Source organism: Pieris brassicae, chromosome 4, assembly GCF_905147105.1.
Source record: "Pieris brassicae chromosome 4, ilPieBrab1.1, whole genome shotgun sequence".
In the NCBI taxonomy this organism is placed as follows: domain Eukaryota; kingdom Metazoa; phylum Arthropoda; class Insecta; order Lepidoptera; family Pieridae; genus Pieris; species Pieris brassicae.
In genome coordinates, this window is record NC_059668.1 from 20,105,816 (window position 1) to 20,121,229 (window position 15,414).

Consider the following 15,414-nt stretch of genomic DNA (forward strand, 5'->3'; position numbering starts at 1 on the left):
TATAGGTTTTTCATTAGCACCACAAGATGGCGCTTTAGTAAATATTTAAATTAAATTTGTATTCAAATAATAAAGTATATTAAAAAAATAATGTTTGTGTTGGGTTAAATTACTTTAAAAGTAAATCTTTTACAGCATAACTATTTCGATTTGGTATATGAGTATTTTCTAATAGGTATTATGTGTTTTAAAATTGTCGTTTTTACTTGACTTAATTGTTAAAATTATCTTAAGATCAGAAAAGTAGGGAATCTACACACCTATATAAATATAGTTTATGTAAATTTCAAAAGATTAATTCCATAAACTTACATAAAAAAGTTGTATACCAGGATCTTGATGTAGTAAATACTGCATTACAGGAGCCTGTGATTTTCTAGTTTTTGGTACTTTTATTGAGAAGCAAGAGAAAAATTTAATAAAAATAAAAAAAAATTAAGAATGAAATTATGTCATTATTAATTATTATTTTGTGAGCCTGACTTTATAAAAAATCTAATTCATATAAGATATATATAATAAGTTTCCGTAAAATATAAAGAAATAAAAAACATTTTTTATTTATAAACGATTTATTTATTACATTAAATGTTGTACAAAATATGAAATAATTACATTTAACATCTAGTTTTAAAACTAAAATAAAGCTAAAGCGTTTTTAAGTTGATCGACTACATATTTGTAGGCTAAACCAAATAATCAAATACAATAATTGCCTTTATTATTAAATTATTAAACCTTGTATAAGGTTCTCCTATACATTTATTACGTACGTTCGGGGCCCGGCACTTACAACAAATTCGGCATAAAAAAGTTTGTGTTCAAACATTTCTGACTTAAGATTTATTTATCTTTGCTCTGATTAAAACTTGGTACAAAGCACAGATTATAAACTTGAATATTACATTCATTATTCTATCTTGCCTTTGAAATAAAGCAAAAATAGTTTGTGATAAGTGACATTACTAATTTGCGTCTCAGTAGTATTTTAGTCTATCTAGTTGTCATAAACCAGAATTCGACCTTTAACCTACTGTTCCGATCCTAAGGCCAAGATGCACGCGTTGCGTTTTTAAGTTAAAAGCTATACATTATAAAATATTATTAATATTTGATTAAATGCACATTTTGAGCTTAGTTTAATATCATATCTTTAAAATGTTATGATTTAAGTTTACAAATAGAACTAAGAGAAATAAATTTCGGCAAAAAGTAATCCCTGACCCTATCTTTTGGTCCAGAATTCTATTTGAATTTTTGGCTCTTAAATAATTCTAAAGCTAATTGATAATAATTTAAATTCGTATCGCAGTCTTCAGTAATTATTGAAGCACCTATTGTTACTTAAGCTATTAGCCACTATTTACAAACAAAATATGTCCTTATAATATTGGACGATTATTGCGTGTACATATTTCAGAGAAAAACCTTTTTAGTATAGTAAAGTATAATGTATCACTGGGTTTTGAATGTAAAATATAAATAACATAGATTAAGAAAAAATTACGAATTTAATAAATCACTGGAATATTTTTTTAAACTGGCAACATTGATAATTAAAAATACGATGCATTTCAACAATAGCGATTATGTTAACAAATCTAATAAGATTGTGGTACTCAAAGGTAGCAAAATGCAAGCCTGGAAAGTTATACAGGTTGAATACGTGAAATTATGGCAGGAACTTGTGATATTCCGCAGCTTTCTTGTCTTTTTCTAAGACGTAAAACGACTTGGGTTTTCCATTACCAGAGTAGTATTTTCTGAAAGACGGAACCTTCGCCGGGACATAGTAGGCTATCGACTCTATAGCATTGGGGTGAGCCTTTGCCCAAGTTGGACTGTTTTCTACATTCACTATGTCATCATTGAGACGCGCCTGAGGCCGGTTTTTTGCCAGCTTGTTGAGAACTGGAAGGTTCCAATGATACACACGAGCTGGTTTTCCGTTGCCATGCATTTGAAGTGGTAATTTCCTGGCTGCAACTGGTGCGGGGTCTATATTACTGTAGTAGTTCATGTTTGGTGGTAGCTTGATCACGAACATTCTGGAGTCGCCAGTACTATGTCGCCTGCCTTGTTCAGCTAACCGCTTTCTGTGGTGGGCGGCTGGTAAACGCAGCTTCTTAAGACCGAGGGAGCTGAGAAACTCATGAGTTGATGGCTCATTTTTGTCCTGTGTGAGGTTATTGTCTGATGCTGGCGCTGCGCACGTAGCTGCTACTGCGAGTAGCAGGATTGCTGACCTGAAAAGGTAGAAATAGTGCTTAAAACAGATTCATAATGAGTTTGCTTAAAATTGGAAAGAAAACTTTCGTCTATAAATTCTAAGTTTCTCGTCAATAAACTAATAATTTGTAATCTCAAAATTAATGTAGACCATACTAAATTCTAAAATAGGGATATGCTATATCTTGTATTTTCCAATTAAAAGACCATATGGGTCTCTCCCATAAAGGGCCACCATGGACTTAAAAGGAGGGAGGCAATTGCAATTAATAATTAATTCACTACAAAATTGCAATAGAAAAACTAGTTTGGTTCAAGATGCCACATTCCCATTTCATTGTCTGCGTTTGACATCGAAATTTCTAGAGAGTAAACATTTGCACTATTCAGTAACAGGTTTCGAACTGAGGGGTCCATTGACGTGTTCGTGCTGTTTGCTTAGCTCAAGGGCCGCTTTGTCTTCTCTTAATGTCCCTCAAGCAATTAGCACACACCAGCTACATCGTAAAACGTTTACACTATGCTTCCCCGAATGTTTAAAAGTAATAAAACTTGTCTAAAACTTTGTAAAGTCTATTCATTCATATTTTTTGGTCAATTGGCTGTGTACGAAAGAAATAGCCACTGTTACTTCCAAGTCTTATATTAGTTTGATACAGAAATATGTATACAAAATATCAGATAAAACGAATGACAGATGCAGAAATGGCGGACAACAACTAATAACCTCCAATTATGAAATGGCGTCTTGTTTCTTCTCGTTTATCAAAAGTATAACTTGCACGAAGACGTATCGATATGTAATTATACAGTAAGTTACAGGGGACACTGCATATGTAAGTGTTTGCATAATTGCATTTAGCGTTTCTGAGAATTGACACAATGGCCTATTGTCCTGTGGTCATGGCGTATAACCTAAAAACTAGTTGGGTCATATTCCAAGAATTAGAACTATGACTTGTAAACTATTAAAAGTATTATTTATTAAGTGAAGCCTGGTAAGAAATAAAGGTATTTTTCTTTACACTGAATCCTGGACAATACATGAATATATACATGTGTAAGAAGGAAAATAGATGTTCTGGAAATGTGATGTTGAAGGCGGATGCCTAGGATTCCCTAGACAGCTAAAAAAACAAACGTTCATACTATGACGGATACAGATAAAAAATCCTCTTTCGACACTTTGTTTCTAATGAATCCTAAGTTTTTGAGACATGGACAACACCCAGAGGTCGAGAAAATTGAAAAAAAAAACGTATTGTGACTGGAGGAGGACACCAAACTGATTCCCCACTCGCTGGTCTGATCAAGTAAAGATCTTTACAGGTAATACCATTACCTAGGCGAGGGAGCTTTCCTACTTGACTTGCCTTGACGAACGCGACTGGAAAGTTAAAAAAATCTATGTACGCGAATATCATCTAAAAGATAATATTCTGGGGTTAACCGTGATTTCTATATTTACCTAGAGTTTCCTAATCATCGGAGTAATTTAAATTGAAAATCTGATATTATGTATATTCAAAAGAAAAGTAATAAACTTTATAATTTAGTGAGTTCTATACATGCCTTATATATACCCTATTTAATTGCTGTATATAATGTAGGTGATAAAACTGTTTCGGCTCTGTTTTCCTATAATTATGATCATAAATTGGTAAAAGAAACCTATGTATATGTTATATTATTCTTCTTCTTTTGGTGCCTCTCCCTTACTGGACGTTGATCGTCAGTCTCGTGCAGCGTGTCTTGTTCTGTGATGCAACTCCACAGTCGCAATACCTTCTACTAACGTTACGAAGGAGTGATTATTAGTGGTTATTATCTGAACTTAAAATTTTTGAGGTATATTGCTATATAGGAATCTAAAGTTACAAGTGGTGTTATCAATAACTCGTAAGTCTGCAATCTGTTCGATTTACAATACGCCAATGTGTTGCCAGATGCAATAAATAGTCGTATCGCGATATCGACCTCACATTATTCTACACCTTGAGATTGAAGTTCGTCTTTTGAAATCCAGAAATACAGATAAAATAAAATTCATGACTAATAACGTGTTTTGCTAGTGGGGGAAGGGGTAGACAAGCTAAGTAATTAGCATTTTGTACCCTATGGAATTTGTTGCTAGAAATCGAGTCGAGTTAATCGTTTTGATGAATAGGCGAACAATTGGACAGAAGTAACATAAAATAAATAATACATAATCGTATGGGCATCAATATATTTTACTATATGACTACTGGTTGGTTTACTATATTACAACTATACTAGTTAATTAGTGTGGTTAGTGTAACGCAAGCTAACTCATACGAAACCATTGAATATTCGTTAAACAATTGTTTTGGGTTCGATTTTATGAAATATAAAGTGTACACTGTATACATTTATCTACTAAACTGCTTCTATAAAAAAGGCGGGCAACGCACTTGCACCCGTTTGGCAATGTGGGTGTCTATGGGTAATGGTAACACGTGAGCCTTCTACCCGTGTGCCCCGTTATATAAAAAAGGAAACTTTGCCTGTATTATTGCGACAGTTAAATGCCTTTACCTATAATATTATTAATTACTTTTAAAGCAATCCAAAGTCATAAAGAACACTAATCAATAGGAATAACTGTCGGTAAAAGCCTAGCCATTCTAAGTAGTAAAAGTACCGTAATTCTTCGAATGTTTAAATACTTGTATTTATACCTGTTAATTACATACATAAACCTAAAAGCACGAATACCTTATACAACCTAAAATTGAATGTGTGACGAAAACTATAGAAATATTTTAACCGAATTAAATATATATTTTGATGATAAAGGACTTTTTGAATTAATTTTTTATTGACTGAGGTGTCATTTATTAAGAGAATGTAGCTAATTACCCCTTAAAATCTTGAAAATATTAAGTTGTCGTTAATTTAATGTTAAATTTTAGGTTTTTATCTATAAATGTTCTGTAGTTGACGTATGTTTTCTGTCTCATACATTTTGATTATCAATGTAATATGTTTCGGCTTTGTATATTGTCTAAATGTTTTGTTTTATAATCTGAATAAATATTGGCTGTAAGATTACTTCAAATAAATACAGAGAAAACGTGATTTAAATACAAATAATAACCTAATTTACATAAACGAAAATTTCACATAAAAAGCAATGAATTCCGGATTGGAAATAAATCAATTACAAAAATAAACTCTGACTATGAGACCATTATTTTTATAATATTTTATTTCCATCCACATAAATCTTATAAAGCCTAAACGTGTGGGTTGGCCCTAACATTTGTGACCGCTTGACCTCGAGGTCAATCTGGGGTCAATGCACCGGCTGTCGCATGCGCCATGCACAAAATGCACTTTCGTAATGGCGCGCTTTGACGGACAAGTTCCGTTTCGAATTTTGACAGATCACGTTTTCCCGCGCTTTGTGAAAAAGTCTTCAATGGGCTTGCTATTGCACAACGCCGTACAGAATATATAGAAATAGGTTTGTTTTAAATGATTTCAAAGTCTTTTTAACAATATATATTATTTTATCTTGTGCTTAGACAATTTATGTGTCAGATATTCATAAAAATACATTAATTACGATATTTATGGGGTTTTCATAAAAATAATATTATCACATAAGATATAAATATCGTATGGAATTTATATGTGCATTCATAGACTATAAATTACGTCCGGTCTTTAGCCACATTGGATCTAGCTAGTTTTATTGATGTATGCAATTTATAAGAGTTAATAGCAATTTATCGATATACTATGTATTTAACATTCATAGGACTTTTAATAGATAACAATATGCTTTAGTTTATGGACGGTACTCAATTGGGTCACAGAAAGTATCACATCCCTCATTGTTATTCTAATTATATCGCTGGGTACGTCAGTGTCTACTAATCAGACAGAGACAAGTTTAAAACAAAAATCTTTTTTTTTAATTTGATCATGTTAGACTTCCTTACTGTCTCTTACGAAACGAATATTTATGGAAGTGATTTGAGCACAGAAAATTAATTATTTCTTTAATTATTTCACATTTTCAATTTGGCCTTACGTTGGAATTACTGGATAATTCTATTACACTTTTACTTATTTTAACCACTGGTTAACCGCAGTCTAATGCACACCTGTCTTGTATGTCATTAGCTCTCATAATAGATATGAATTTGTAATTTTAATTTTATGTTGGCGCCTACCGCCACTCTTTTGCTAAGCTTCATTTCGTTCAAACTATTACTGCGATCCTGTGATTTTTTACTAGTACGTAATAATTATGTATAAGTCAATTGTTTTATGTAAGTGTAATAAAACAAATGTATACCTGGATCTCTAACATAGATAGTGCTGTATTGAAATCAGTTTTAGTTTTAAAAAGTCAAAGAGTAGAGCAGTGTTGGTCCTGTGGCGACTCAGATCCCTGAAGTCGTCTCAAACGAGGCTGTGCACCAATGGACTTTAGGTCTAAATGGGCATTTAACGCTCGCTCGTACGTAAAGAAAACATCGCTAGGATATTGGCATAAGCCTTAGACTCAAAAAGTCGAACGTGTTGACACACGTTCGAACCACAGAACGCTAATCACCTACTTGCGTTTTAGAAAAAGAATTTACATATATACATTTTAAATAACAATGCATGATATATGTAAATGGAATAACCTGCAATATTTAGCAATCTTCTTCTTATAGTGCCATCTTCTTTCGAAAGTTGGAGATCATCCTGGCTACTTTAATTTTGCATGCCACGCTTCTGAACTTGGTGCTTAAATTAAATCATTGACTAAAATTTTTACCAGCCACCTGCCTTGTATGATTAGTTGTAGGAGCACGTATTTTTTAGTGTTACGTGTCAAATATTCAAGTTTCCTTTTCTTAATTGCTTTTCGTATGTGATTTTTCCAAGATATTTAAAGCATACGTCGTTATACCCAGATCTCATACGCTCCCAGTTTGACATAGTCTCTATCAGCGTCCAATTCGACGCCGTGGAACAGCACAGATAAATAATTACATTTTTATAAGACATCAAATGTCTTCAAATATATATAGTCGACTCCATTTGTGAACGTGAATCTTCCGCTGTGTAATTGCATGTTCAACACCACACCCAATTTGCTTAAATAATACGGAGTAAATGATTCAGTGAGAAAATTATAGTAGTCAGTCAGTGATTACGACAATTTATTCGTCGCCGTCACGATATATACTCATATATTCAGTGATCATTTATTTTATGAATCAAACGATGTTTAAATTAATAGAAAGATAACACATTTAAAAGATTAAACTATCGGATTGAACGGACGGATTTAAAATTCTAAATCTGTGTTTCGCGTGAGTGGACAATTGTGAACTTAGTTTGGTTTTTATTTTTCCTTTTTTTATTGTTATTGTGTCGCTAGGCATAGTTTCCATGTATATCAATGATAGGGTTATTCATCCAGTTTATTAGCTAACATTTACAAAAGCGGATTTGAATGTTTCATTACAATAAATTTATAAAAATATGTTCTTGATTTAGCAATAAATAAATAGAAATTAACGACGCAAATTATAGGATCGGCTCCTCGGTTGTTGATGAATGTTATATTTATAATACATCTATGTAGACATTGTAAAATTTACTCAACTCAAATGTAATTTTCTATAAAATTTACAGTAATATGTTTAAAAAAGAACGATCCTAAACATTAATAAAAAAAGGTTTTGAAAATCTCCGACTACTAAAGACTCCTAATTCACTTCTAGGAAGAGCATTTGAATTATTATAATGTCTTTTCTCTCATACATAACTCTAACATTTTGGCCAGTCACGCAATATGAGACATGCCATTTTGTCACAGAAAATAATAATAATTACTGAATTAACTTGTTATCTAGAGCGTACTTACACGAACATGCCAAATTAAAAAAAACAGAGATAATTACACATATTAACTTTAATTTTTTGCCTACAAAAGTAAGCTCTTTAAGAGACATGTAGTAAAAACTTAAAACGACTAGAACAAGACAATGATTATGAAAATTATATAATGAAATTGCGTGTTATTACGAAATGCCCCATAAATCCTTCGCCATGTAGACCTATTCTGTCGACATTTTAATAAATTGCCGTGGTCAGGATGCCGTATAAATGCACAACCACATTCCTCTTACTTGAGGAAATTAAATTTTATCAAGGGATCTTTCGAAGTTTAATTTTTTACGAGAATGTTATATATTTCTTAATATATAACATGGGGCGAACGGGCAGGAGAAGCGTTGGCCTAGTGGCTTCAGCGTGCGACTATCATCCCTGAGGTCGTAGGTTCGATGTGTGCACCAATGTACTTTTTTTCTATGTGCGCATTTATTCACTCGAACGGTGAAGGGAAAACGTTGTGAGGAAACCGGCTTGCCTTAGACCCAAAAAGTCCATGGCGTGTGTCAGACACATGAGGCTGAACACCCACCAGTTTATGAGATTAACAAATGATCATGAAACAGATTCACAAATCTTAGGCCCAGACCTAAAAAGGTTGTAGTGCCAGTGAGTTATTTTTAAACACAGGAGGCTCATCTGATTTTAAGTGCCCATGGACACTTACATTGCCTGAAAGCTCGCATGTGTGTTGCATTCATATCCACGAAGTAAACAACGAAAAATCTTAATTAATTTTATAATAATATTTTTTATACTAGAATTCATAAATGCTTACAAGAAAAATATAGAATCGTAGTATAACACACCAAAGTCAATTTATTCTAATTCATAAGATGTATTTGTAAAATGTTTACATAGATTTAAAACCTTTTTTGTTTTACAGAAGCAAAGAGTAGACACAAGGTAGAACGTTAATTATCTTAAACTATAAGTCATGGTTGCCATCCTACTCGGTACAATCTTTATAAATGAGCAACAATACCAGCAGTAAATAAAACAAGAAACTTGCATTACAAGAACTACTCAAGTTGCCATTTATTCCATAGCTGTATGCGCTTTAACGAAAGTCTAACATTGTATCAGTTTTTTATCATTGTAATCGATATTGATATTAATTGATATTAATTTAAAAAATGATTCATTAAAATCATTATATCGTGTTCAATGCAATGAAGAATGTCGTTATGTACTCACAGTACTTGTAATCTAATAGGCGTGAATGATAAAATTAAAATACCCTGAGATGAATCTCGTTAACAGGAAGGGTATCTATCTAGGTAGTCGTCATAAGATAATGTCTCAAATCGATTTTTTCTTAAGCATATAGCCAAGATTCAGATGAGACGATAAGAATAAATGAGGAATTTTTAAACATGTATAAATTATATCGTCTATTGCTCTGGTTTCATGGGAATGTCTGAAAAATGCCTTTACTAGAAGAAAGAACGAAAAACCCTTTAAGGCTACTACATTATAAAAAGTAAACTCTTGATTGACTTGGAGAGTGTTCAGAGGAGTTGTTTGGTCTAATACCTGCAGGCTGCAGCTGAGTATCATTATGGGACGTGAAGACAAAATACCATCCGTATCACCTCGACGTCCGATGTTCCAAAACTGAGCGTTTTCTAAAGTAGCTTTTGCCACGTGGTGCTAGCCACTTTGTGGTACCGGCTGCCCACTGAAGTATTTCCGAACCAATTTGACCCTAAGTCCTTCAAGAAAAGAGCGTACCAACACTTGCGAGTCTTCTGGCAATGTGCGTGTCCATGGGTGGTGGTACCACTTAACATCAGGTGAGCCTCCTACCCTTTGCCTCCTATTACTATTAAAAAAATGTTTTCTGTTTCGTATATGTGTTCTGTTTTGTATGATTTGGCTTTGTATATTACATGGATATGTGTAGCTGTAATATTACTTATAAATATATTTTCAATAGAAGTAGGTACATATTTACATATATATATATATATATTATTAAACAAGATATCTTAACTATCTAACGATTTGAAGAAGTTACCCAAGTCTAAAGTCTGTATTGTCCGTAACAATTTTGCACTTAGTTCTAAAAATAGCACTTCTTAACAGAGTCAAGTAAAAATGGCAACACACGCCGGCGTTGTCTGGAATTTTTAATGCTGGCTATTTTACTTGAATTCCGTGTAGTCACGGGACGAGAATTTAAAAAAGAAATGTCCGAAGTCACGTAGTGTCATACAATGAATTCTTTTGAAATTCCCAACTCTATTTTATTTGTAACTCTTTACGTAAGCAAATTTATATAAAATTTTCTATTTAAAGATTTAAGCCATACTTTACTTACAAATACTTTAAAAAATATTTATAGAAAGCCGTAGCTCAAATACTTATTTAAAATGTAACGTACGGAAAATGCTTTATTTTCCTTTTAGACAAAGACTAGTGAATTTTGAAAAGTAGATAAAAGGCACGTTTAATTATACGACATAGATGTCTAATTAATCAGTTTTTTATATAATCGATGTCCTGTGGTGAATACCTGCACATCAAGACCATAGATAAAAGCAATTGTCTTTGGTGATCACAGCATGATTGTAAAAACTCTTTGCTAATAGGCTGGGATATTTTTATCGTAAATGCTGTCAACTAGTTAATGTATGCCTGGCGCAGACATTCCAATTATGGGAATTCACACGCTCACACATACAAATTTTGCTGTATAGTAAAGGATACAACAAATATTATACATGATATACGATGAAAACAAAGCTTTTGACACAATGGTTTTGATAAATGAGCTGAAACTACAGACTGAAACAAAAGATGTTGTCTTGCTTTAATTAGCTGCCACATGTTTCATTTTGTTTTAGTAGTTTTAACACAAAAATGACTCGCTTATATGTTAAAGCTACAAAACTCAAATAATGAAGTTATCTGAATGAAATATTATTTTTGTAAGTCTTACATACACTTATTGAACATTTATGGAAAATGTTTTCACGTTTTTGTTAGTTATTCTGGCCATTTCATTCCCTTACACTTATAAAGCTTATGTCACCACAGATGTATATTTTTACATCAATAACCAAAGACATGATGAGATATGTCTTAGCTATTTTTAATTTTGTTTAGTACGATTCAAATTGCATGTCACTGCGCACGCGATTTATCGATAATGAACATGAACGTAGAGATGACAATTATCCATTTATGTAATGTCATGTAAACGTCAGTTAAGTGATAAAGCAACTTAATTGCAGACTATATAAAACTGCTTTTAACATCTAGCTAAAGATATCGTGCTGGAATAATGATGCCGATACCGCCATTTATCAACTGGAACTAATTGTAGTTAAGTAAATGTTGAATCATTAAAAATATTTCTATTAAAGCGGTGCGCAGATTTTTAGTATCTATTTCCTTCAAACGAACTTTTCCTTTTGAAACAAATGCTCGAAAGTCGAACCGTGAAGTCGAGCAATGTGCACCACAAACACATTGAGCATAGAAAAGTTGCGGCTTAAAATACAATATAAAGACAGAGTTTGATCCCTGCGAAATATTAAAAAGAAAAAGGTATTCATTAAATCAATTTAATTTGGGCAAGCAAGTTGTTATTAGTATCAATTTTTTAGCACTGTTGACCTTGTGACAACAGCGTGCGAATCTCATGCCTGAGGTCATAGGTTGGACCCCGGGTGTGCAGAGCGTACTAATGGACATTCTGCATAAATATATTTACTCGCTCGTACGGTAAAGGAAACCGGCATGCCTTAGATACAAAAAGGCGACACGACGGCGTGGGTCAGGCACGAAAGGCTGCTTGCCTATTCGAAAAAACAAATGATCACGAGACAGATACAAAAATCTAAGTCCTTTATTATTATGTATGTATATAAAGCCTAGAATGTATTGAAAATAAACATTAGTACTGCGTTAAAATGGAAGAAAATATTGAATCAAGTTCAGAACAGGAATGAAACCGCGTTTGAAGACTCGACATTAAGTTTTTCCATCTAATGATATATATTGCTTTTACCCACATTCTAGACAATCTATAGAACGATTATTACTATATCCTATATGGAGTGAAACAAGTGAAAGTTTGTATATCTGTTTCATGTTTCGTAATTGATATTTTGTCGTCAGGTAAGGTTTGGAATAAATAAAAGATCTTAGTTGTTAGATTAGATGAATTAAGTGTCAAATGTCCACAACAGTTAGAATGCTTTTTAAATGTTATATTTATCATCATTGTAGTAGCGGGTGCTAGTTTCAAATTTTTTTGTTTCTTAGCTAAGGAGCTTCCTTAATAGACATTTAGCAAATGCAGCAGTACTGTTCTAATAACTAACAATTTCAAATAAAATTTTAATCAAATCTCAAAGGGTTTTACTACTTAACCCACTTGTAATAGTAGGAACTGACTACTAGTAAACATTTCTATTTATTAAAGATTTATTTAGCATTGAGCAGTACTTTAGATATGCTAAAACAGACTTACACTTTTTAAGTCTTTCGTGTTTTTAGTATATTTTTATTTACTTGAATAAAATCGTCGAATTATTTTATACATTTATTGTTTTAAAAATAAATATATAGTAAAAATTCAGTGTAATATTTAAATGCGATTTCAATATCTGCAATTAGGTGTAGAAGTAGGCGTGATTCAGAAAATGATAGATTAGCAGAACTAAATCAACAAAATGAAATCTTTCACCAATACAAAAAGCCGTTTGCGTCACTAAATACACCTCAAAATTACTCCATACAGGAAGATATGATTTATCAAATCAAATAATACGTTATGACCACATATTTGTAAGGGTAACAAGAGTTTTAATTATATTGATTTTAAAGATCGGTGCGCGCCTATTCATGAATAGGTTACTTGATGAAGGCTTCAAACGTTTGTAGATATTTTATAAATGTGCTTCTACACTCAGAGGTGTAACCTAAGGTCTAACTCATATATTACATACCAGAAGTTATTTACATAGTAACGGTTAAAGTTGTTGACATCCACAAAACACTCCAGCGCGCAGTTTGCTCAGTAAATTGAGTAGTGTCATGGATCTGGGTGAAGATGGCCATTGGTCGTTGACCTTGTGAAAATACCACTATTTCTAGGGAAACATATGTACCTAAACAATCCATCTTATGTTTTTCATTCTATATGAAGTGTGTGTTCATTTTTATTTATAATCATTCAATTTTGCACGAATAGAACACTATTCTTACCTGATATGATCATATATAATTGTATTATGTATAGTATTGTATCATGATATCATGTATAATTCACCTAAAACACAAGTATTCTTTATCATATTCAAAATCATTTATTCATGAACACACTGAACACTTCGAACATCAATTAAGAAATACAAATTAAATGATAATAATTTTACATCATCAGATCAAAGGCGTAGAACGGACGAGAAGAACTGGCATTCAACTCTCCGCCACGCTTTTTAATCGCCAAGTTTTTTGTTTTACAAAATGTTTGTAAGAAGCTGCAATCATTACGCCACTTTGAACATGACATATTTAAGTAATTAACTAGACTAATAAAAGAAATATATAAACGAAATAACAAGGATTTGTGCTCTAACAGCAGTAGGCATGGTGAAACAGGAGCAGGCGCTTTCATACATTTCACGCGGCACATTATTGTACATCTAATTCTAAACACCGTATATTTGATTGTTATGATTACTAATATTTTATATGACATAACACAGTTCTAACATCAAGCTTCTAGTGTGATTTTTATTAGAGAGAAGCAGATAACATCCTAAGTAATTAATTAAAAAAAACGAAAAAAATACCAAATATAGATACAGAAACTTTTCGTGTCTAAGGTGAGCTAGTTTTCCTTTTCCATTCAAGCGAATGTTAAATGCGCATATAGAAAGAAACTCCATTGGTGTCCCAGGGATCGAACCTACTACTTAAGAGATGTGAGTCACAAACTGAAGCTACTAATGGTCTAGTAGCATTAGTTTGCGACACTGCTGTTGATTTGTTGGTGTCAATAATTAATAAATTATCAAATTTAAATTCACTCTTCGAAATCATACTATAATTATTGATTCGAGCATTTGGCAAAGAGCTTTGCAGTTAGAAAATAAATACTAAACTGAAGAAGAAAAGAAATCGTTGCACGTTCAACCTGCATTACACCAAAAAGATCTCAACTCACCCGTTTCACTCAATTTTCTACTTTCCCGTTCGAGATTAACCTTTGGCGTAATCATTTCCGTCATAGACTATCGTAGAACGTGAAGGTGTTGATTGTGTTTGTAGTATTTGTGCCCGTAATGCGAATACCAAGATACGAATAGTTCGATACCGTTTTACATTATTTCCGATATAATGAGACCGAACAATGTGGAAATGGTATCGTTTAAGATTTGCGAGAGATGCATAGGAACGCGATACGCTACTTGAATACATTTAAAGGTTTTCAAGCTCCATAAATGCTATTACAAACTGAAAAACAAGAAAAGTCGTATATCTATAACATCAGGTAACAATTTAAATTTATTTTTATGCACGAAATTTAACTGTGTTTTATATATAAGATGTAAATAATAAATAAATATTGGCGCTACAACACCTATATTATTACTATGTGATACTGGATCGTCGAGAAGAAAATGCTATTACCACCAAGATCCATCCGTCCATGATCCTATCTCTGTTTTATTTTCTCCAGTTTTGCACTTTTTTGTGATTTTCTGAAACCCACGAATTACTACATGAAAATTGTTTCCGCTGTAGTAATATACAAAAGGTAACATTTATAAGTTTTATGCAACGAACCAATCGGTTTATACACAAGTTCATATTCGTTAAAGCTTAACTTCAATCTGTAGTAGAAATTTAAAAAAGAAACGACTATAACTAAACAGCATTGCATAGTGGCTATTAGTCTTCTATATACCTGAGCTACCTGCTTAATGATTCACCATCAAAATAGGGATGAGTAAGACATAACTTTCATTTCATAGAAATACCTTACTCATTTGCATTCAGTTCTATGAACTTCATTTTATTAAAGAGAAAACCTGATCTATAAAATGAGTTTATTAAAAGAATATTTATAAACTTCGTTTAAATATTCACGTTTCAAAGAAAGGAGTTAACTATTGTCAACTTGACACATGCTAGTGTTTGTTTATGAAATTTTTGATTGGTTTAAAGTTTCAGTGACATTTTTAAAAGCTAAAAGTCGAACAGCCTTTTATGTCTAACACCCCGAAATAGTACAAACAA

At 32.4% G+C, this 15,414-nt stretch overlaps 1 protein-coding gene across 1 annotated transcript in view; it reads right to left on the reverse strand.

Moving 5' to 3' along the window:
* Window positions 1-658: 658 nt before the first annotated feature.
* The window catches only part of LOC123709072, a 33,027-nt gene continuing 18,271 nt past the window's right edge, over window positions 659-15,414 (reverse strand). Inside the window, exon 2 of the mRNA XM_045660171.1 lies at window positions 659-2,246. Coding sequence (XP_045516127.1) covers window positions 1,673-2,246 — 574 coding nt within the window. The 3' untranslated portion in view covers window positions 659-1,672. The remainder of the gene's footprint in view (window positions 2,247-15,414) is intronic.